At 30.1% G+C, this 22,934-nt stretch overlaps 1 protein-coding gene and 2 long non-coding RNA genes across 3 annotated transcripts; 2 read left to right on the top strand and 1 right to left on the bottom strand.

Moving 5' to 3' along the window:
- Positions 1-947: 947 nt before the first annotated feature.
- Positions 948-2,959, top strand: LOC106449806 (1-aminocyclopropane-1-carboxylate synthase 4). Its single transcript, XM_013891501.3, has 4 exons — positions 948-1,199; positions 1,309-1,440; positions 1,527-1,687; positions 1,801-2,959. Exons 1-4 carry the CDS (start codon positions 1,053-1,055, stop codon positions 2,783-2,785), a joined length of 1,425 nt encoding a protein of 474 aa, XP_013746955.2. The 5' UTR covers positions 948-1,052; the 3' UTR covers positions 2,786-2,959.
- Positions 2,960-15,523: 12,564 nt separating this feature from the next.
- LOC106449805 lies at positions 15,524-16,800 on the top strand. Its single transcript, XR_001289285.3, has 3 exons — positions 15,524-15,797; positions 15,945-16,141; positions 16,548-16,800. It is a non-coding gene; the product is annotated as an uncharacterized LOC106449805 (long non-coding RNA).
- Positions 16,801-21,387: 4,587 nt separating this feature from the next.
- On the bottom strand, positions 21,388-22,328 carry LOC125607993. The gene is made up of 2 exons (XR_007339038.1): positions 21,765-22,328; positions 21,388-21,652 (listed from the first exon to the last, which is right to left on the bottom strand). It is a non-coding gene; the product is annotated as an uncharacterized LOC125607993 (long non-coding RNA).
- Positions 22,329-22,934: the final 606 nt, after the last annotated feature.

The raw sequence follows: 22,934 nt of genomic DNA, 5'->3' as shown, positions 1-22,934 counted from the left end.
CCATTAAATTTTCACCAATCAGAGACAAAATAAATTCTGAAAATTGTTGGAACAAATTGGGAAAATTCTAAGACGATCTCCTTGGAAGGAGTTTAAGAAGTAAAAAAGAAACAATACGGCGTTGTTATAGTGATTTCTATTTTACTTCGTGAGATAGCTGTTTATTCCCGTTGTGTGTATTAGATGCCTTATAATGGGTGTTGTAATTCTTCCATGGGATCGTTGTATACTCTTTGTGGGCTCATTCTTTATCAGGTCATATAATTGTTGGCCGACAAAAACGTATAGAAAAGTTTGCAAAAAGCTATAAAACGTAGAAAAACTAGCCGACATGGGACACACGAGAGGGCTATCACGGGGGAGCAACGTGGACCAACATGATAGAAGAGCCAAATAGTCCCCAAATTGTAACATTGACATGTTTCCCTTTTTTTCCTTATATATAAATAATCTCTTTTTTTTCTTTCTGTGGGTCACATTATTTATATACAAGTTTCCATTTCACATGTAGCTTTCTTGTCGGCATGGCGTCCTCGTTACTTCATCGCTTTCACTTTTACATACTCTTATTTATCTAATTCGTATGTAAAACTTTTTCAAATGCCAATATATATAATTTAAAATTATATAACCGACTCATAATTTACTGGTATGTGGCAATGTGCTACCGTATCATCGTTCTTTTTGATAAAGTGAATGTATAATTTGTTGATGAACAAAAAACAAGTTTAAAGTTATAATTGCAAATCACTTAAAAATCAAAAGAAGCCTATGTTGATATACAGATATAATACTGCAAATAAAAAGAAGCCCAAAGAAAAAGAAGAACTCCCATCTCTTTTTTTGTTGAGACATCCATTTTCCCCTTTGTGTATTTTGGCGTAGCATGAAACTATCTATATATACACATGCAAACATTCTTAGACCTCTCGTAGCTTACCTACAACAACAACTCTCTCTCTCTCTCTCTCTCTCTCTCTCTCTCTCTCTCTCTAGTTCTTGGTTTGTCGATTAACTGTTAAATCTTTTGAGAAAAGAAAACAAGAAAGGAAATGGATCTATTGTCAAGAAAAGCTACATGCAACAGTCATGGCCAAGACTCTTCGTATTTCCTTGGATGGGAAGAGTATGAGAAGAACCCTCATGATGTTGTCAAGAATCCTCACGGCATTATCCAAATGGGTCTTGCGGAAAATCAGGTAACAAATATTACTCAACTGCATGTACATGTGATAACTAATAGATATCAAACCATATTTTATGTATTCAGAAAATAATATTTATTTTTATTTACTTTTATTTCTGCAGCTATGCTTCGATCTTTTAGAGTCATGGCTTATACAAAACCCGGACGCGGCCAGTTTCAAGAGAGACGGACAGTCTATTTTCCGGGAACTCGCTCTCTTTCAAGACTATCATGGCCTCTCTTCCTTCAAAAAAGTAAGTTCATTATTATACATATCATGATTGCAAGAACGATCAATAAAATTTATTTCCATTTACTGAATGGTCGGAATAATTTTCAGGCGTTGGCTGATTTCATGTCCGAAAATAGACAAACCCGTGTTTCTTTCGATTCGAACAATCTTGTCCTCACGGCTGGAGCCACTTCTGCAAACGAAACTCTAATGTTTTGTCTTGCAAATCCTGGAGACGCTTTCTTGCTTCCCACGCCGTACTATCCAGGGTTAGTACAACGTTTGCTTCATTCTTACAATGTTTGCTTCACTCATACGTAACAGTTTTATCATTGCTTTAAACTCAACCTAACTTAGAGTCTCCTACCTTTTTATGCTTCAGGTTTGATAGAGATCTAAAATGGCGAACTGGGGTTGAGATTGTACCGATCCAATGCACAAGTAGTAACGGGTTTCACATAACAAAACTTGCACTCGAAGAAGCCTACGAGCAAGCCAAGAAGCTTAACCTAAACGTCAAAGGAGTTCTCATAACCAACCCATCTAACCCTTTGGGCACGACAACAACCCAAACCGAACTTAACATTCTCTTTGAATTCATCTCTAAGAATAAGAATATACATCTAGTAAGCGACGAGATCTATTCAGGAACAGCCTTTAGCTCTTCAGAATTCATCAGTGTCATGGAGATTCTTAAAACCAACCAACTCGAAAACACAGATGTTTTTAAACGTGTCCACATTGTTTATAGCTTATCTAAAGATCTAGGCCTCCCTGGTTTTCGAGTTGGAGCTATTTACTCCAACGACAAAGATGTCATCTCTGCCGCTACAAAAATGTCTAGTTTCGGCCTTGTCTCCTCCCAAACACAATATCTATTATCCTCATTATTATCCGACAAGAAGTTCACCAAAAACTACCTTAGAGAAAACCAAAGACGGCTCAAGAATAGGCAAAGAATGCTCGTGACGGGTCTAGAGGCCATAGGGATCGGATGTCTCAAGAGCAATGCGGGACTCTTCTGTTGGGTCGACATGAGACATCTCCTTAGCTCCAAAACGTTCGAAGCCGAGATGGATCTTTGGAAGAAGATTGTTTACGAAGTGAAGCTCAACATCTCTCCAGGTTCGTCGTGCCATTGTGAAGAACCTGGCTGGTTTAGGGTTTGTTTCGCGAACATGAGTGAGGAGACATTGAAGCTTGCTTTGAAGAGATTAAAGAAGTTCGTTGATAATGGAACCTTAAGTAGAAGTTGCCAAGTTGGTGAAAGCCAAAGCTTAAAGAGTTCGAGGAAGAAGACAACGACTACAGTTTCTAACTGGGTTTTCCGACTGTCGTTCCACGACCGTGATGCCGAGGAACGATAGTCCGGTTATATTCAAGTTTAACATTTTATTTATATATTTATATTGTCATTTTGATGTATTTTTATTACCAGAATTGTATTTTGGTATATAGCTGTTGGAGAGAAAGTGACGCAGTCCGCACGTGTATATGCTGCAGATCTTTTTCGAATGAAAATAAAATTGAACCTTCAGTTTCTTTATAATTTTTACCCTATATAGTTTCATTTATTTATTGACCTAACTAAAAATCGTGTGCGGCCAATATCTTTCTCATTAATTTTGGAGTTCAGTCAACTCAAAACCTAACTATTTCACAATATATCTTCTAGTGTTCACATTCGTTTATTTCTTTCTCTTAATCAGATTTATAACAAATTTCAAAATGATACGTTTATGTTTTACTTTGTAGTGCACGCAGTGAGCAATTTCGTTTAGACGACTTCAAAGTCAATGAAGACTACTATAGAAGTCAAAAGGCAAGTTTAAATATAGAGTATTTGTACTCCCTACACACAACTTCTCACCTATTTGCATTCTATACCCTATTTCCCTTCAATTTTTTTCCCCCCAATACTACCATTTTCCCCCAATTCAATGGTATCCCACTCTTTTTAGGGTATTGAGCTAATTTGCTCTTAAATATAACCACGTAGACTAGATATGGATGTGGCGACCAGGATTTTTTTTTTTTTTTTGGTAACTTAGGCTACGACCAGGATTTGTTCATATTAACACATTAGTGGATGCAGTATTAGAAATCAGATATCTCTTTGTTCTATAACTTTGCTCTTTTATCATCCAACCAATTTTAAAAGATTTTGTAAAAACCTGTTAAACGTTAATAGACGTTCGAACATCGAACAGCGCTTGACTAATTAAACTTTCAATCATCTAAAACCCACTGGGGTATCTGATTTTTCTTCTGTCGATCAAACTAAAACGATACATCTATTATATTTTTGTCAACAAAATGAAACATCTAAAAATGATCTTTGCATGATTGAAGGATCGATACGAATAATATTAGTGCTTATAGTGCAGTAATAAAAATTATATTTAAATATATTTTATAATTCATTATATTTTATGCAAAAATATCATGAATTAAATATAATATATATTTTAAATATTAAAATATATATATTTCAAATCATTTTATTCTTTATTATTACTGAACCTGTTTAAAAATTAATATATTTTACAATTCATTATATTTTATGCTTAAATGTCATGAATTAAATATAGAATATATATTTTTATATTTAAAATATATATTTCAAACCGTTTTATTCTTTATTATTACTGAACCTGTTTACAAGATTTGTCTAGTGTTTTAGTCTGTCAAATAGTCTACTTTCAGCGATCGCTAAGCAGTTTAAACAAAACAACAGTATAAAAGTTTAATGTAGTATGTGGCAGCTAGAACAAGTGATATATATGTAATTTGAATTTTTTTTAAATAATGTATAGATTGTTACAAAATATACTTAATTATATAGTCTGTTCAAAGATGTGGAGCTAGTAGGTGAGGATAGGATGAGTTGTTTCTAAGTAACTGAAAGACAAATCCACCTTTTTGAAAATTGCAAAGCGTGATTATTACATTAACTAATTAGAAAGTGATTAATCGGCAAAACTATACGTGTAGTTACCCGACATTCAGATTTGTCTGTGATTCTGGTTTGTGACTTTCGGCATAAATGAGATCAACCAAATCAGGCAATACCATAACCGATCTCTACTGTATTGATCGCAATTTGGAAAAAAAAAAAGAAGAAGAAGAAGTTATAATTCAATTAAGTAATGTCTGACATAGAATATAATCTATGTTTGTTGTATATATTATATATTTTACATGATCTATTTATTAAATCAGAAAATTTCACTTACTATTAATGTGATTTTTAATTAATTACTTAATTAGAACTGAATTTTGTATGACAATATAACTTGCATATCTAGTATATTTCTTTCATTACCTTTGAAAAAAAAAACAAATTCATTGTATACATAATTTGTCAACATTTGCACCCCGCGCCCGCACACATATATATACAGTATAAATTATATAAAATAATACTCGATAAACTAATAAATTTCACCAGCTCCTTGTTGGGATAATGTAAAATATGACACAATTTTAATAAGATAATAATTTTTTTTTCAAGAACCTTATATAAATATATGGTCCCTATGTAAACATAAATTAGTAATTAAAAATATGTATAGTTTTTTTATTCATAGTGAAATTTATTTTTAATTTTTTTAAACACTTCAAAATATTTTAATGTTATTTTTTCATTTCACATTTAATGCATCTAAATTTACGGTGTATATTTTTTACACCAAATAATCGAATAAGAACAACATAAAATTGTATTTATAAAATTTAATCAATGTATATATACTGTAAAATCAAATATTTTTATTTTTTTCTTAAAAATACATCAAAATATATAAATCTAAAAAACAATTAATAAAATATTATAGTTTTAACATTATTAATCTATAGAATTTTTATACGCTCTTGCTATACGGTAACTGGTCGCCGAACTAACACATACCTTATTTTATAAACACATAATGTGTGTGTTTTAAAGAGAAAAAATGAAATTGTAAATCCACAATTATAAATCCACCGGTACATTTGTTGGTCTACAACGGATCAACTCGGTAATAGTGTTTCAAACTTCTGAAATATATGCGTAACTTAATACATGTTAAATATAGTTCATTTTGTGAGTCGATACTACTAGCTATTATATATATAAAATCATCAGTCTTTTCACATCATAACATATAATAAATTATAATATATTTCCATGCGTGTAAATAAAAAATAAGAAACATATCCAAGAACATTTGAACAAAAAACACTAAAAACTTATATAGACTGTACATACAGGGAAATGACAAATTTGATGAGATGGCATGTATTGTCATGTGGGGATATAGATATACAAGACGGGTGACATTTTCATCACATGGGAAAAGAGAGGACATTATCTTTTGTTTTGGCCATAAATAAAAATATATTGTAACATGCAAATGTATTTTGGAACAACCTTGTATATATATATATCATATTGGGGCTAAGGATTGATATTATATCATGTGTTTGTTGGATTGAGGCATGAAGGGGCCACATGGCAATGTTATTATACCAACCTACATTATATATTTATTAATTTAACATTTTTGGCGCTCTTAGTAATATTACTCTGCTAGGATAAACATGCGCCTTGCGCAGAATGAATTTTTATAATTAAAATATAAAACATATTCTCTCTATTTCAAATTATATGATGTTTTATAAGATTTATGTTGTTTCAAAATATAATATGTTTGAGATTTTAATGTTAATTTTTATTTTATTAGAAACTGTTCAACCAATTAAATTTTACAAATATTTTTATAATTGGTTGAATAATTCTAAAATTATATCTTTAGAAGTACTGTTTTTTTTTTAAATTAATTTTTTTTTTAATCTTTGTGTATTAACCCAAAGCATCATATATTATGAAACGGGGAGAGTATAATATTGACAAATTTAAAAATTATATATGATCGATTTTTTATATGTATACAATTTTAGAATGTTTATATAGTTATCTATATATTGGGCCGGGAACAATTGTAACTGAAACTGTCGATAAAAACTTAGAATTTATAGTGGGCGATATATTTGGTCTTAAATATTTTACACTAATTTTCAGAGTTTTACATTTTTACATAAGATAGAAAATTAAAATATTAAAAAGATAACTACGAATTGGGTTAGGCTTATTTTTAAGGAAATAAATATAAAATTGTTATTTTCTTACGTTTAAAAAATCAAATTTCCAAGGAATTCTATTTTGAATTCCAATTATACATAGAATATAAGTTATTTTAACTAATAAAAATACAATCATTAAGTTTGTAGACGCTGAAAATCAAGGTAACAAAAGAATTTTTAGTCTTCAATAAAAATACAATTATTATTTTTTAAATAAAAAAATTTCCATATTTTTTCAAGGAAATTGGGTTAGGCTTCTTTTTTTAAGGGAATAAAAAGACAGCTACAAATTGAATTCCTTGGTCCAAGTTCCAACATATTTTTTTAGTCTTCAATATAAGTTCTCATATTTACCTAGTGAAGAATTGTGTAGCAAGCATAAATATTCGATAAATATAATCGTTTGGTGATTAAGCTTTGTGTATTATTATTTTTTAATAGCAAAACACATAAATTATACTTGCCTAAATTCCAATTATTCTAAATGTGTATATCACGGTGATAAAAGATTTCTTCATTCTAACACTAAAGACCGAAAGTATTTGATTGATTATGGTTCATTTCAATTGAAATTGATTGATTATGGTTCATTTCAATTGAAACTAAAATGACTCTTAACCAACATCAATAATAGACAAACCTTATATTAATTATGTTTTCCCCTGATATGGTTTTCAAATATTTTACGAATGAAATCATGAAAGGATTTTTGGAATTGTTAAATACATATTTACCCGTTTACTTAGCTTATGTGATGAACATAATAATAATGAACATTATATGATTCATTTTTCGTTTACTACATGGTCTTTGAATGGATTTAGACAGATTGTACACGATCCATATTTTTATCCAAAAAGAATCACATTCGCCACAATAAATCTATGATTTGTTTAATACTCTTGTGATTTGTTTTTCATTTTTCTATGGTGTAGGTTCAGATTTTGGAAGAAATGTTTGACAGCTGAAGAACCTTACTCATAATACATAGACAACTTGCTATGTATTATGATGAAGAACCTTTGAATAGTAATCGATATGGCCAATATCATTACTTAGTTTTAACTTATGTGTTTAGTTTTTATCAAAACGTTACCTACGGAAAGCTATATTACATATTTGCGCTATCTTGATATCATTATTTTATACTCATGAGGTTTTTTGGTGTTTTTTGTATGAGACAATTGTATATTGGGTCATAAATGATTTGATCCGTATGTATGTATCAATAATATTAGACTAAAGTTTGGCTAAACTTTTTGTAGTGATAGCGCATCAGAAATTAAGAGACTTAAGAGAATGACATATAAGCAATATCGTTTTGTAATCAATAAAAAATTAAGATTATAATTTTTTAAAAGATCTTCAATTAATATATTAGGGATGTCTAATTTTTTTTTCCCAAGTACTCTATGTTTAATTTGAAAGTATTCTTTTAAAACCAGAATACTCAAGAAATTGTCTATTCTCAAATTTTATCTCAGATATGGTTTATAAACTGAAATTACAAGTACTTAGACAGATCCAAAAGACATCGAGTATATTGTAAATACATGCATTAATATATTAATTTTTATATACTTTTATGTGATTGTAGTTAAATGTTAGTTCCTTATCCAGTGTGTGTAACCCAAATTTATTCTTACTATATCAATAACAAAGCTTCCCATTGTATATATGGTCAATTTATACGATGACTATCACTATTCAAATTTGGATGAGATAATTATATGAATACGATTGAAACGATGTTAATACTAGGGTGTTGTTCATCAGCAGCACTTGCATGACTGGACTTCGTCATTCATCGATGATTGTACACTCTATTTCCATAATATATTAACATCTATATGACAATTGCAATATTTACACAATCACGACCAAGAAAGTATATAAATGATGGACGAAATTTTTTAGTATAATTTGTTTTAAGTGCAGACGAACAAAGAGCAAATGTGTGTATTGTAAGGCCGTATGCATTTTGTGAGTGCTACAGAGACTTATTTATCTTGGTATACAAAACATTAGTGCGACAAAGTTCATATATTTTCTTTTTGGACAGGACTAACAATAGTAAATACGGATACATATTTTTGTTTGTTTGGAACGTAGGGGACAATGACACAGCATTTTCAAGAAAGTTTTGATCTTTGTTGGGTCACAGTGTTTTTCCATTTTTTTCATTTTTTAGTTTTCAAACCAAAACTTTAAAAAACAACAGATTTTTCACTAAAGTACTAATACAAAAATGAGTCAAATGGTGACAAAAATATGATCTTTTTATATGAAGCTAACTGGTTAAGTTATTAGACAAAAAAATTACACCGCTGTGAAATCTATCTATTATAATAAAGTTGAGTTTTTTCACTTTTCATGAAGCCACTTTAACAGAAAGTATCTTAAAATGCGACATGTGGCATCATATGCTTAACTTTCAAAAGTTGTTTCTCGTGGAGTTTTAAACTTGGCTTTAGTTTTCTCATCTGATTCATTCGATGGGATTTTTGTGTGTTTGTCTGTAACGGACATATGTTATTAGGCTCTTCTCATCCTCCATTCTCATTCTCATTCTCATCGTAAAGATAACATCGCCGTCATATCGATCAAGTTCAATATGCAATGTATCGCTTCCGTTCAATCAGCTTATCATCATAATTAAAGTTCTCATTTATTCCATTAAATCATCACCTCCACTAACTCACATTTAATAACACTTTCGCTCTCTTTGGAGGTTACGAATCTTTACCTATAGATAGAGATGTAAGCTTCAGTAAAATTATAATCTTCTTCCCCAAAAAAACTGTGATAAATCTTTTGCTTCTAAGAGATTTTAAAGCTTATCAGCACTGTAACGTTTTTGAAGACCCAAGGTTTTCATCACCATCTCTGCAAAAGCCATCATCATGTGATATGGAACTCTGGACACCGAGATTTATCCTCTTCTTCTCAGAAACACATTGCTGGTGTTGAAGAAAAAGATAGAAATCTAGAGAAGAAGATTTTTGCAAAAGAAACATTCACAAGGAAGACTATCTGAGGAAGGCTATAATTGACTTTTAGAAAAAGTTTGTCAACTCTTTCTCTTTCTCTCCGCTTACTCACCTTAAGGTTACTGAAACTCAACCTCCCTTATTCCCCATTTTCTGGTGGACCAGATTGGGTTTGTATTGGTTTTAGCCTTGAGGAAAGATTTCAATTTGTTTGACATTGCAGATTTTTCTGACTAACCGAAGAGAAATTTATCAGAGAATTCCAAGGTCTACTTTTCTTTAACAAGTTAGTCCTTTAAAAATTGTGTTCATTAAATTCTGATGAAAAGGGAGTGATGTCTTTGTTTTACTGATATCCAGTTGGATGATTATAGCATCCAAGTTCAAAGATAAAAGACACAAGGCAGTGTAGAAGAAGGTTTGCGAATTGTCGTCAGTGTGAGTGACATCTACATATTAGTGTTGATTGACTAATAAATAAAATATGCATTATTATTATTATGGTAATATAATTAATGATGTGATGTATTATTAATGTAATATAATTAATAAAAATGTTAAATTAAATAAAATATGAAAAGATAATTAATATAATTATTACTGACATTACTAAAATAACACTGCATTAATTTTTTTATACTGCTATCCATGTTTACAAACAATTCTCGTTTATAGTGATATCCATGTTTCCAAACAATTTTAATGTATATTTCAGTTTTATATAATATAGATAACTGTACAATTTTAGATGTGCTCAAGGATTAGTACTAGCAATTAAGAACGCCTTAGTGAAGTGTGTTACGTGTTAATGTGTTATATATCATAGTAAAGTGCCTTAGTTATTATCCATATCGTGACTTACATAAGTTATATTTGTAATAATACATAAATGTGAAATACGTTTCAAGCAAGAAAACTAAAAAAAACTGGTTTTTGGTTTTTGTTTAGAAAGTGACAGTTATTTAAAAGACTAGTTTTCCTAGATTTTGATAAAGCCATTTTTCAAAAAACTTAATTGGGTGAAAATATAGTTTTTGAAAAACAAAAACTATTCTAAAAACTAGAAACAATCAACTTTTCTTTTTTGAATGAATGTTAAATTTTTATTCATCAAAAAAACATTCTTACATCAAGTGTACCTTTATATAAACAAACTGACTCCTTCTACCACTTAGACTCGTAGCTCCAAAATATATTCACAATCTTGTACGAAACCAAAATTGCAAAACCTCTTCCATACACTTTCCCTTTTTTGCTCTCACCAAACTTAGTTGGTTTCTGACCCCTTTATCTAACATCTTCTTTAATGCAGGCAACGGCATCGGCTTGTCATCATGCTTTATCTTGTTTCTTTCCCTCCATAATGTATGAATAGCTGCCTGAAAAGAATATTGAATGCAAAATAGCTTTTTCTTTTCCATGGACGAATCAGTGATCAACTGCACGACTTCATGCCAGTCTTTTGTGTAATCATTACACAGAATTCCCTTAACCAGATGTGCCCATACCTTAGAGGTAAATGAGCACTCAAAAAATAGATGATCTCTTGACTCATGAGCATTCTTGCACAACACACAGACAGTATCGACTCCTTGATTCCAACGTGAGACTGTCCATTGTTGACATTCTATCCAACATCGCTAGCCATGCCATAAACGAAAACTTGGGAGTAGCCGGAGAGAACCAAATGCCTTTAGCCCAATCACATTGAGTTATTGTTTCTCTCACCATCCTCCAAGTCTCATAGGTTGAGAAATTTGATTTAAAACCTGATTCATGTTTCACACAGACTTGTATTCTCTATAGTATTGCCAATCTTCCCTTGAAGCGCAGTGAGATCAGCTTCTATATCATTCAAAACAGCAGTGCGATACATTATTCTTCTCTGAACTCTCAGCACTGCTTTCTCCACTGTAGTTGCTCTTCTAATTCCATTATCAATAATCACTATGTCCCCCAATAGATCCAAGATCACTCCTCTGTCAGACCATCTGTCATACCAAAATGAGGTATGACGATCATTTCCCACAGCTTTCTTATAAAAACTCTTCGTCACTTCTCTTAATTTCAATATCTTCCTCCACATCCAAGAACCCACTTGAGTATTAGTTTTTATCTCCCAAAAACTTTTTTTGTTTGAGAAGATACATCTTTATCCATTTTCCCCATAAAGAGTCGCCTGATAGCATTTTCCATATGAGTTTCAAGCCATATGCCATGTTTACTTCATTTAACGGTCTTATCCCTAAACCCCCTTCATTCTTCTCTTTACATATGTCCTTCCAAGCCACCTTTGCTCCTGCTGTTTTTAGAACTGGTCCAGACCAAAGGAAACCTGAACAAAGCTGCTCAATCTTTTTCATGCACTTACTTGGAAGTCTAAACACTGCTGCCCAGAAATTAACAATGCTCATCAAGATGGTTTTAATCAATTAAAGTCTTCCAGCATAAGATAAGAATCTACAAGTCCACGTGCTTATCTTTCTTCTTATTTTCTCGACCAGAGGCAAATAATCTTGCTTTTTCATCGCCTGAGACATGAGTGGAAGCCCTAAGTATCGAACCAGAAGATTCCCCTCTGCAAATGGGAAATTTGATCTGATTCTTCCCTTCTTTATATCTGAAACTTTAGCCATATACACAGTTGACTTCTCCAAACTTATACTTAATACAAACCAATACAAGAAACTCATTAAAGACTGTTAAAGCACCTTCAATGGACTCCTTTGATCCTTCAACAAAGACCATCAGATCATCCGCAAAGCAAAAATGAGTTAGGGACAGAGCTTTACATCTTTGATGGAATTTGAATTTCTTCTCCCTCACTGCTTTATCCATCTTATGAGAAAGAACATTCATACATAAGACAAACAAATACAGTGAGATAGAGCAGTCATGTCTCAAACCTCTAGTACTTTGGAAATATCCAGCTATATCACCATTTACTTATACCGAGAAGGATGGCGTGGTGATACACAGTCAGATCCAATGTATAAATCTCTCTGGGATCCCTAAAGCCCCTAAATTCTGCAGAACAAAATCCCACTGACAGAGTAAAGTGCCTTAAAAATGTCAATCTTCATTACGCATCTTGGAGCCACGTCCTCTTTGTGGTAATACTTTACTAACTCCGAGGCCAACAAAACATTTTCCATCAATAGCCTCCCCTTCACAAATGCTGACTGGTTCTGAGTGATAATACGGGGAAGTATCTCCTTCGGTCTATTGGCAAGTATCTTAGACACCACCTTGTATAACACATTACAACAAGCTATGGATCTGTAATCCCTCATCTCCAACGAGTCAGATTTCTTTGGTATAAGCGCAAGGATTGTGGAGTTTACTCCTTTAGGAAGAAAACCATATCTGAAAGCTGACTGAATAGCAACAACAAAATCACGTCCTACTATATTCCAAGTGGTTTTAAAAAACTCACAATGAAATCCACTGTCCCTGGTGATTTATATGTTGGAATATAGAAAAGTACCTTGCAAATTTCTTCCTTATTTACTTCTTTCTCTAACATAGAGCAGTCCTCTGGAGAGCATCGGAATTCAAGAAGATCCCATAGTTCTTCCATTGTGGACCTTGATAACTAGCTGGACTCTGGTTCAGAAAGTCAGAAAAAAAATCTCTCAGCCTCCTTTTTTATTTCCATATGAGTTTTTACTGTTGTTCCGTTCGAACATCTGATTTCATGAATTGCATTTTGAGCTTGTCGAGTCTTTATAAAACTGTGTAAGCTTCTGTTATTTTAAACAATCAACCTTTTAAATGCATGCATAAAGTTTGCCGGGTTTTTTAGGCTCAATGTTTTATTAAAACTAGTTTTTTTCTTTTGACACATTACTTTTTATTTTCTTTATCACTCTTTTGAAACATTACTAAAAGTAGTTAAAGAACTTAAATGAACCGTAACTAGCTAAAAACCAACAAAGAAAGCATTGGTAGTCTTTTTAGTGCCATGAATTATTGTGGATTTTTACCTTATGATGATGCGTTTAACCCAAGAGTAAATCACTTGAAGCATTGTAATAAATGTGTTTACACTAAACTGGACACATGTCACGTATACAAGCATTGTAATAAATGTGTTCACACTAAAATGAACACATGTCACATGTAGAGAGCTTCTCAGCCAAACTCTACATATATATGTTCACACTATGTACTTTATGTTTTTTTTTTTAATTTAAAACTCACAAGCATGGTTCTTCTTTACGTTATTTTTACTGTTTATGAACAGAACTGGACAAATTATTCATAAATTTTGATTTGATTCATTATCCGTTTTGATTCGAACCGAAAAATCTGGATATCCGTTACTCTACGAAGCAAATCAAATACTAAAATACAATATCTGTAAAAAAAAAAACAAATCACAAATATCAATATTTATAGAAACAGATATCCAATTTGATATGTTATATGCATATATATATATACACATATATTTTAAGAATTATATATAAGTTATATGTTATAGTTTATATAAGTTTTGCAAAATTTTTGTTTTTGAATAATTTTATTTTAAGAATTTTATTTTTCATGTATTATTTTGAAAAGATAATATTATTTAATATTAATTAACGATATTTTTATATATTTATTAACCATCTTTATATACTTCTACATACACATACATATATATGTGCACATTGACGTGAGCACCTTATAACTAAGTATTTACCAAAACTGAAATATCTAATTTTTTTGGAAGTTAAAATATTCTTTTTCTTAATTCTTCTTTCACTACCGGCCAAATTGTAGTAAAATGATTTGTCTTAATAATTTTCTTTTCTTTTTTTAACGATTATCTGTTTAGAAACTATAATATGAAACCATTGGTTCGACATCACGACTATCTAAGATTTATAACATGAAAACAAACAAATAATAATAATTTTTGATTATCACAGGAAAAAAAAAACATCAAACATTTTAACCGAAGAAACCAAATAAATATTGATTTAGAATGATAATTATATTTTAGGAGATTAAAAACCAAAAAACAACTTAAAACCGAACCGACATCCAGATTAAACAGATTAATGTCTCTTATTAAAAAATAACGAAACTAATAATCACATTCCGTGCAAGGAGCGATTATTACCTAGTCTATCTATCTATTTATCTATCTATCTATTATTATAAACTAGACATGGTCTCTCTCCTTAGAGTGCCACGTCATTAATTTGATGACTAAGAGCGCGACACATGTCCTTTTCATCAAAACGCACAGTTTCATCTCTATTATTAAAAGAGAAGTGCCAATATAAATTGCTCATTAGTTTTCAAAGTTATTTATATTTGAATGCCACTGAAGTAATAAATTTACCTACTTTTTAGTATTTTTGTCTTTTATAGTTTAATTAATGTATGTTCCTAAAATAAAGTATAACAAATTATGTTTATTTATTTAAAAAATGTTTCCTATAATATGGTAAACAATAAATTATACTTAATCAATGTCAAAAATGTAACAAGATTTTATTATTACGGGTGGTTATTTTTTTATTTTAGTATATTAACTACGTCTAAAAAACATAAAAATGTTATAAAAATACATAATATAAACCACAAAATTTTAAATAATATATTGAATTATTTAATCGTATAAATCAAATATAAAAATAGATAACCATTTTATTTTACATTAAAATTTTGATCCATAAAAAATACATTTGCACGAACACACGAGTTATATTTTAAAAATAGGGTTATAACAGTTGACGGTTCAAAAAATAAAATAAAATTATTCATTATAAATTCTAAAATGATTGTGTTTAGAAATATATTAAATAATTATTATATATATATATAAATTTTAAAAACATATATTACTATTTTATATAGATAAATATTTTTTTTTACAAACCAAAAATGAATATCCGGATGCACAGGATCAAGTTCTAGTTTAACTTATAATACAATTGATTTGGGCTTTGCGTATGGGCTTAGGTTTTAGGAATGGTATTTTAATTTTGTCTGAATCCATTTTGAAGCCTTTGAAAAACTTTCTTCTACACGACAAACAGTGGTGGTGAGAATTACGGTTAGCCGTCGTCTTCTATCTTCGCCATGAACGAGCTTGAACAACAATGGAGATCAAATCAATTCAGCCGAATCGTCCTCGAGAACATTGGTATCAAGCAGCCGTCGTTTCGTATTTGGTACTTAACCCCAGACGTTACGAGTTTGAAGACTGGTCACTGCTCTTCCACCGTCCATGTGCGGTTGCTCCGATTCTGGGAAGATGATTTGGGTATCGTTTATTGATTATGTTTTAGTTTGTCAATGTAAAATTGTTTTGGTTCTTTTTATTGATTAAAAAAGGTTGAATCTTGATCCAGTGTCGAGTTAAGATACTGATGAGGCTGACGAAACTGTTTTGTTACTCTGTCTTTTATAGGCTGGAGGTTTTGAGCAGTTTCATTATATTGCAAAGCATCTTCAACGAGTCCCTGATATATTAGTTTGCAACTACATTAGATATCGTTCTTCAGTACTTTCAGAATAACAATGTGTGTCTTAGTGTTATCAGGGAGACAACGATGGTCTTGGAGATGATATGAACGGTGGAAGCTCAACTTAGCTTAATCTAAAAATGTAAGTTTTTTTTTGGAGCAAAGTTTTTTATTCAATTTTGCAGACAGTTGGTGCTATTGGACAAAAGTGAAACTGTCAAAAATTCAAGCTATTAAATTATATTCAGAGAAATACATGTTTCACTTCCCCTGTACTTATGAAACTTCATTGAGAACATATTTCAGGCTTACCCTATTGTCAAGTAATTTATTCTTCTGTGTTTGTGCTGTATATAACCCGATCGTATGGAGTTTGAGAAAATAGTTATGAAAATGGTTTTTGAATCCCCAAAGTAGTTTGTGTTGTACCTAAGTGAGAAAACCAGGCTCCGACGTGTTTTTTACTGGCCAGGTAGACCAGCCCATTGCTTGGAAAAAAATTAACCTGCGAATCAGCTTCTAACTCATTTATTGTTTTCTGTTCTAAGGTTATGAAAGATAAAGGCAAACCTGCTTTATTTAACAAGATTCTCCTAGAAGAGATAAATGGCAAGGAGTGATTGAAGCTTCAAGTTACGTACATGCTCCATCAATCAGGCAGAACTTGATTAAAATAAAACATAAAATTGTAGATGAGATTAGTGAACGTGTTATCTTCAGTTACCATTGTTCCTTAGACTTGATATACTAACGTTTTGTTTTTTTTATATGAAAGAAATCTGAGATCTCGCAGTTTGTGAATTTGAAAGAACCCAAAATGCCTTGACTCTCAATCAGAAACAGAAAATAAACAGAGAACTTAGATGACTAGAGAGAACATTCCTAAGTGATGTATTCATGAAGTCAAATGTAAATTGTACAAAAAAAATAATAACATAGATTCGCCCGTAAGGCGGGCCGACCCTAGTTTATTATATTGTTGAGATACTTTTTTTATCATTGTTGAGATTTTTATCTAATAAATTCATGTTTTACTACAGATGTATATATTCAATCCTATATAATATTACAACACACAAAAACTTGAGTATAGATATGTACTTCTAATTATCATCTGCATTCAATCAGAAAACAACGAGCATTGGGCTAATAAATGAAAAATGGGCGTATTTGCAGAGGTTATACCAAAGCTATAAGAAAAAAAGTGGAATCAAAAGTGGCAGATATAGCAAGACGAAAGGGGTACCAAATTTATAACATTCCGGTTTGTGATATATGTAAAAGATTTAGGCTCCGAATGGAAAAAGCAGATCAAGCATTGCGGATCTAGCGGAACAAGAGTGGATCAAGCGGATCTAGCAGAACAAGAGTGGATCAAGCGGATCTAGCAGTCCAAAATATATGTTTGAATGGTTAAAGTGGATAAAAAGTAGTACAAAATATTGTACAAATTAAAAATAAATTATATTACTATTTAATTTTATAATTCAGAATATTAATTTTTAGAATTCATTTATATATTTTACATTTAAAATATAATAGAACTTTTTTAAAATATACATATACAGAGATTTAAAATGAAATATATATATATATATGTATATATATACATATCTAATTTTGTATGATTTAAAAATAATTATGTTTTGATAAAACAGTATAACAGTTTAAGATTTAATATTAACTAACTTAATAAATTTAAAATATTAAAAAATCTGAAAGTAACACATTGTTAAGAAATTACAGTGTAATTATTTGAGCTTCTAAATTATAATATATAATTGGATGACTTATAAATAATTATAATTTTAGGTAAAATAATATAATAATTTTAACGGTAATATTAAATAAAATTGTAGAATATTTTAAATAAAATTTGAAAGAGAATAACTCATTTAAAAAAATAAAGTATTATGTCAAATAATAAAATACATATCTTGTAAAAATTTAAAATCCATACATATCTTAAAATCTTAAAAACAAATGGTTTGGTGAATCGAATTAAAAACTGTTTTTTAATCCATCAAATTGAATTAAATTCATAATGCTATGATATTGATACAATATATTTTAGAATTAACAAAAGAAATTAGTGGTATGGTCTGTCTTTTATCCACTTGGTCCACTTCATATTTGTGGTAGAAGAGTTGTACCGCTTGTGTACCATAAATCCTTTGTTATTTTTAACTGCTAGTGGTACTCTCACTTTTACTGTTTAGTACACTTGTTTTATTAACTTTTGTATGAATGGCAAATTTAAGTGGATGAAACACTTTGGTGGGCGATCTGTTTTTTTCTACGCTTCCCATTCAGACACTTAATAGAATTGATTTGGTTACATATGCCAATAAAATGGACTTACCTTCTCGGTTACACATCCATAAAAAAATTCAGAGTTAAGCGTATTTAAATTAGAGTAGTAGAAGGATGATTCATGATATCATGTGAGTGAGACCAAAGCACGGAGAAATATCATATAGTGATTACAAGATCAGCAAACAAGTCTTTTGAGCCTCCGAAAATTAACGCACCGTCAGTCGTATGGAATGGGATCATGGGCCGAGTGAGCGGGCGTGGGAGATCCATTAGTCATAGGCGGTCGAGGCGTTACAAGTAGAATCAGAACCAAACCCAAATGAATGTTGGATCCTACATGGGGTCACTCTAATATGGGCGGTTATGATTCTGAGGCGCAACAAAGACATTGCGTTCTCTGAGAGTGAGTGAATTGTAAATTTCGGTTTGTGGTATATGTGCAAAACTTAATAGAATTTTTTTGACTATATAATCATCAAATTATACTTATTTTTTCGGTTACATATCCAGAAAAAAACTTCATAATTATAGTTACACGTAGAATGGGTAACTTATCAGAAAGTGATTTCTAATATCATCTGAATGAAGTCAAAACATGAAAAAAAATTCATGTAGTTATTGTAACGTCAGTAAACAAGTCTTTTAAGTCTCGTAAAATTATCCAATCCGTAGCACGGAATGAAACCCATGAATAGTGAATGGACGTGGTAAGACTCCTTGGACAGTTAAAGCGTTACAAAATCGTCGAGTATATTTCCAAGGCGAAGAGTGAATCACCATAGTGGATTAGTGACTATGGACTCTCGCACGTACGCAATTCCCTGTTTCAGAGAACCTTTCATAACGCAAGCAATGATGCAATATTTTTAGGTTAATAAATGACCAAGTATGTAAGCCAAGTTACAAGAAAATAAAAAAAATGACCAAGTATTTGTCTGCCTAGATATACGTACAACAAATATTTATGTACATATGTGTGTTGTGTAGTGGTAAGATCCAGGAAACATTTTGATCGAACATAATACGATCTAGTTTTAATTAAAAAATAGTGAAATGAATGCATCTGTAGAGGATTATAAAAGAGTTGTGAATGAAGTTCAGTAAAATAAACGGAAATAAACTATGACCTTTCTCTGGGAAAATAATTCGAAGCGTCTCGTCGTGTCTTGAGCATTCTATTAGCCAATTGTCCACTTCGTAAATTATTTTCGTAACGTATTATTGGGTTGCATTCATAATGAGAAAACATAGAATTAGGTAGTCATTATAAGCATGGAATGGTAATGGCAGCTAAGAGCACCTCCAACTATGGGTTGTAGAGGAGTTCTAGAAAAAAAAAATCAGAAAAAAAGAAAAATATGTGAACAGTTGAGAATCGGTCCTTTATCTAGAGTTTGAAAAATCGGTCTTCTGATTAAAGTGACAAGTGTTTAAATTCTAGTAGTTTATATTATTTTAACAAAATAAATTTTAATAACATAACTAAAAAATAAAAAGTATTAAAATACTCACGGTTAATGTTGTTCTAAAATTATAACTAATATCACCAAAAATAAAATTCGCTAGCAATTATTTTTTATTGTATGAATGAAATATGTTAGCGGTTATAGAATATGGTTTTAGTGATATTAACTTTTATATATAAATATGTAAACCTTAATGCGATTAATTATGATATATTTCGCTGACCAGAATTTGGGTGTCTAATCATTCGTCGTTTACAAAGTCAAAATTTGACCTCATCAAGTCATTTTTCTTATCAAATTTATTATTATTATTATTATAAATTTTGGTTTCTCTTTGCCAAAGTGTTTCAATTATTTATTCTTCTTAATTATCCAATTTGATTCAATTATTTACACCCTTTTACATTTCAAGGTAATATTCCTTTCTTTTAAAAAAATTAGAATTGGGGAATAGTCTAACAAAAAAAAAGTCTAAATGCCATATTCTAGATGCACTACAATTATTTAAATAAAAGGAAAATTGGTTAACTGATTAAAAACAGAATTAATCTAGAGGGATGATTATGCGTGGAAACTATTTGGAATATATCACGAATATGATATGAATATGATACCTTTAATTTGTTTTTCTTAAAGATGATACCTTAAATTATGGACATGCTTAAGACATGAAACACAGTTAGAAGTACATTTGGAGAAGTTATTTGAGCACTCATACTTTAGCTTTTTCAAAAACAAAAAAAAACACTCATACTTTATACACCATTAAAGAAAACACAATATTTTTTCTTTTCAAAAAAAAAAAGCTACAAATCTGATATAGAATTCGAAAGAAAAATTTATTATAAGAATTCCACTAGTTAGTTTTTGATGTCAGTACTCTGTAAAATATATTCAAAAATATATTAATAAAAAAATAAATATATTTATGAACGTTTGTATTATTATTTTTTGAAAAAGGCTTAACATTTATATTATCGCTTTCAGATATTCAATTTGAATAGATTATTAATTTCTAATCGTAAAATTTCACAACAGTTATCATGAAAATATAGGTTTATCTTTGCTCGCACTTGCGCGTTCACTAAACTAAAGTTACTTAAAACAAAACTTGATTATTATAGGTAAAAACTAAAAAGCACAAATCAGTAAATATTTTGTAACATACAAATATAATTTTTTAAAATGTTTTTATATAGATCTTGGAAGTAGAATAGAAAAAAAAATCTTGGAAGTAGAATAGTAACAAAAAACTATATTTATATATATTATGTTAGTGGAATCCACAATTTAACTGCGCGTACATATATATGAGTATATGCATTTTACACTTTTATGTATGCGTAAGAAAATAATAACAAAATAAAATAAAATTTAGAACAAAAAAAAAGCAATATGTCTGGCTGGCCGCAAAGCCGGAAAGATGATGAAAAAGATCAGACAATCCATTCATCATTCTTCCAACTCAGTCTGTCCTTAATTATACAATTACATTCGTTTTCATTTTTTATCGCATATTTATTATATTTAAAAGATTGCATTTTTCTATGTAAAATAACTTATATACAGAAGATTATTTAGCTCTGGTGATATAAGAAAAATCTTCAAGATGCAAAGTTTCCTTTATAATTTTCGGTGTTCCAAATTTATTGAATTACATATATTTTAAGCTATTCATATCATTTCTTGGTTATTTAAACATACAATGACAGCTGAAAATAAAAACGAGCTAAAACTAGAACAAACCAGTTCAAAATATAAAACGAGCCCAAAGTTAAACCTCTACTGCAGCAGCTACATCAACTAAAACTGTTGTTCTTCGAAAACTCCATTTATCCCGAACTGGACGAAGAGGTAATTTTCAAAAAGAACTAGACAAGAAAATTGAAGAAGAGAAGGGTAAATTCCATCGAAAAAATAAATAAAAAAAACATAACATATCGATGAAAAAAAAAATGAAACGAAGACCAAACAAAAGCATACAAATTGAAGAGTCTTTGCCGATGCAGAACCGGTATGTAGAGGGGCCGAAGCCACGTTCCACAACCAATTTACCTCCACCACCTCCATCAGAAAACCCGAGTTCCCCATGCTCAAGCCAATGTCCTCAAAGAAACTAATAGCAGAGAGGTAAGATTCATGGATCTAATCTCCAACAAAACTTCAGAACAATCAGTCACCTCCTCACGAGAAAGCTGCAGCCGCCTCGCTACTGAAACCAAAAACCGAAAAGAAAACTTGGGAGATAACAGAAAATTTGGGGATCACGACCTGCATCTACCTCCACAAAGCTAGGTCTTGATGCAAAGGAACCTCCGCATCACCATATATCGATGTTACACCTTTCGCCGCCTCAAATTTACAACCACTAAACCTAAAAGTGAAAAAAATATACCGAAAATGAAATTTAACGCTATATGAAAATGAAAAGAAAAGAACTTTATTTTAATGTCATAATAAAACTTTATTGAAATCCACATAATTTTTTTTCAGCATATATTTTTAATGTCATAATAAAACTTTATTTTTGCTTTATAGCAATATAATAGCTACTTACATAATATAGATAATTTAGTTTCAGTTATATTAATTAAACTAGGTGTTTTGCCCGTACTTGCGGGCTTAATAATTTTATAAAATTTTGTAAAGAAATATATTATCAATTCAAAAATTTGAATAAGTTATTTTCACGCTTTTTAAATATTTAATAATTAATTTAATATTAATTTTTCTATACACGCTAAAGTTTTTTATTTTAATAAAATATCTATTATTATGTAAAATAATCCTCAAAACATTTATATACATAAAAATATACATAAAACTATATACATGAATTTATATTTATTTTAATATAATATAGTAAAAGATAGAAGATTTATGGGGCTTTAACATTAAAACCTCTCAACTAAATTTTTTTTCTATTGACATGTAATAAAAAATTATCTAAAATTATTTATTAAAATTAATAATTGAGTATAAAATATGATTAATATTTTTTGAATAATATTAAGTTATATGTTTTCTGTGAATAATATTAATGTTTTTAGTTTTCAATAACAACACAAAATATATAGGAATTATCTTTTATTTTAAAATATATCTTTCAGATTTTGGATAAGTTTTTTTTATTATTAATAATAACTTATCTAA

The sequence above is a fragment of the Brassica napus genome, chromosome A4 (genome assembly GCF_020379485.1).
Source record: "Brassica napus cultivar Da-Ae chromosome A4, Da-Ae, whole genome shotgun sequence".
In the NCBI taxonomy this organism is placed as follows: domain Eukaryota; kingdom Viridiplantae; phylum Streptophyta; class Magnoliopsida; order Brassicales; family Brassicaceae; genus Brassica; species Brassica napus.
This window is presented reverse-complemented; position numbering and strand designations above follow the sequence as displayed.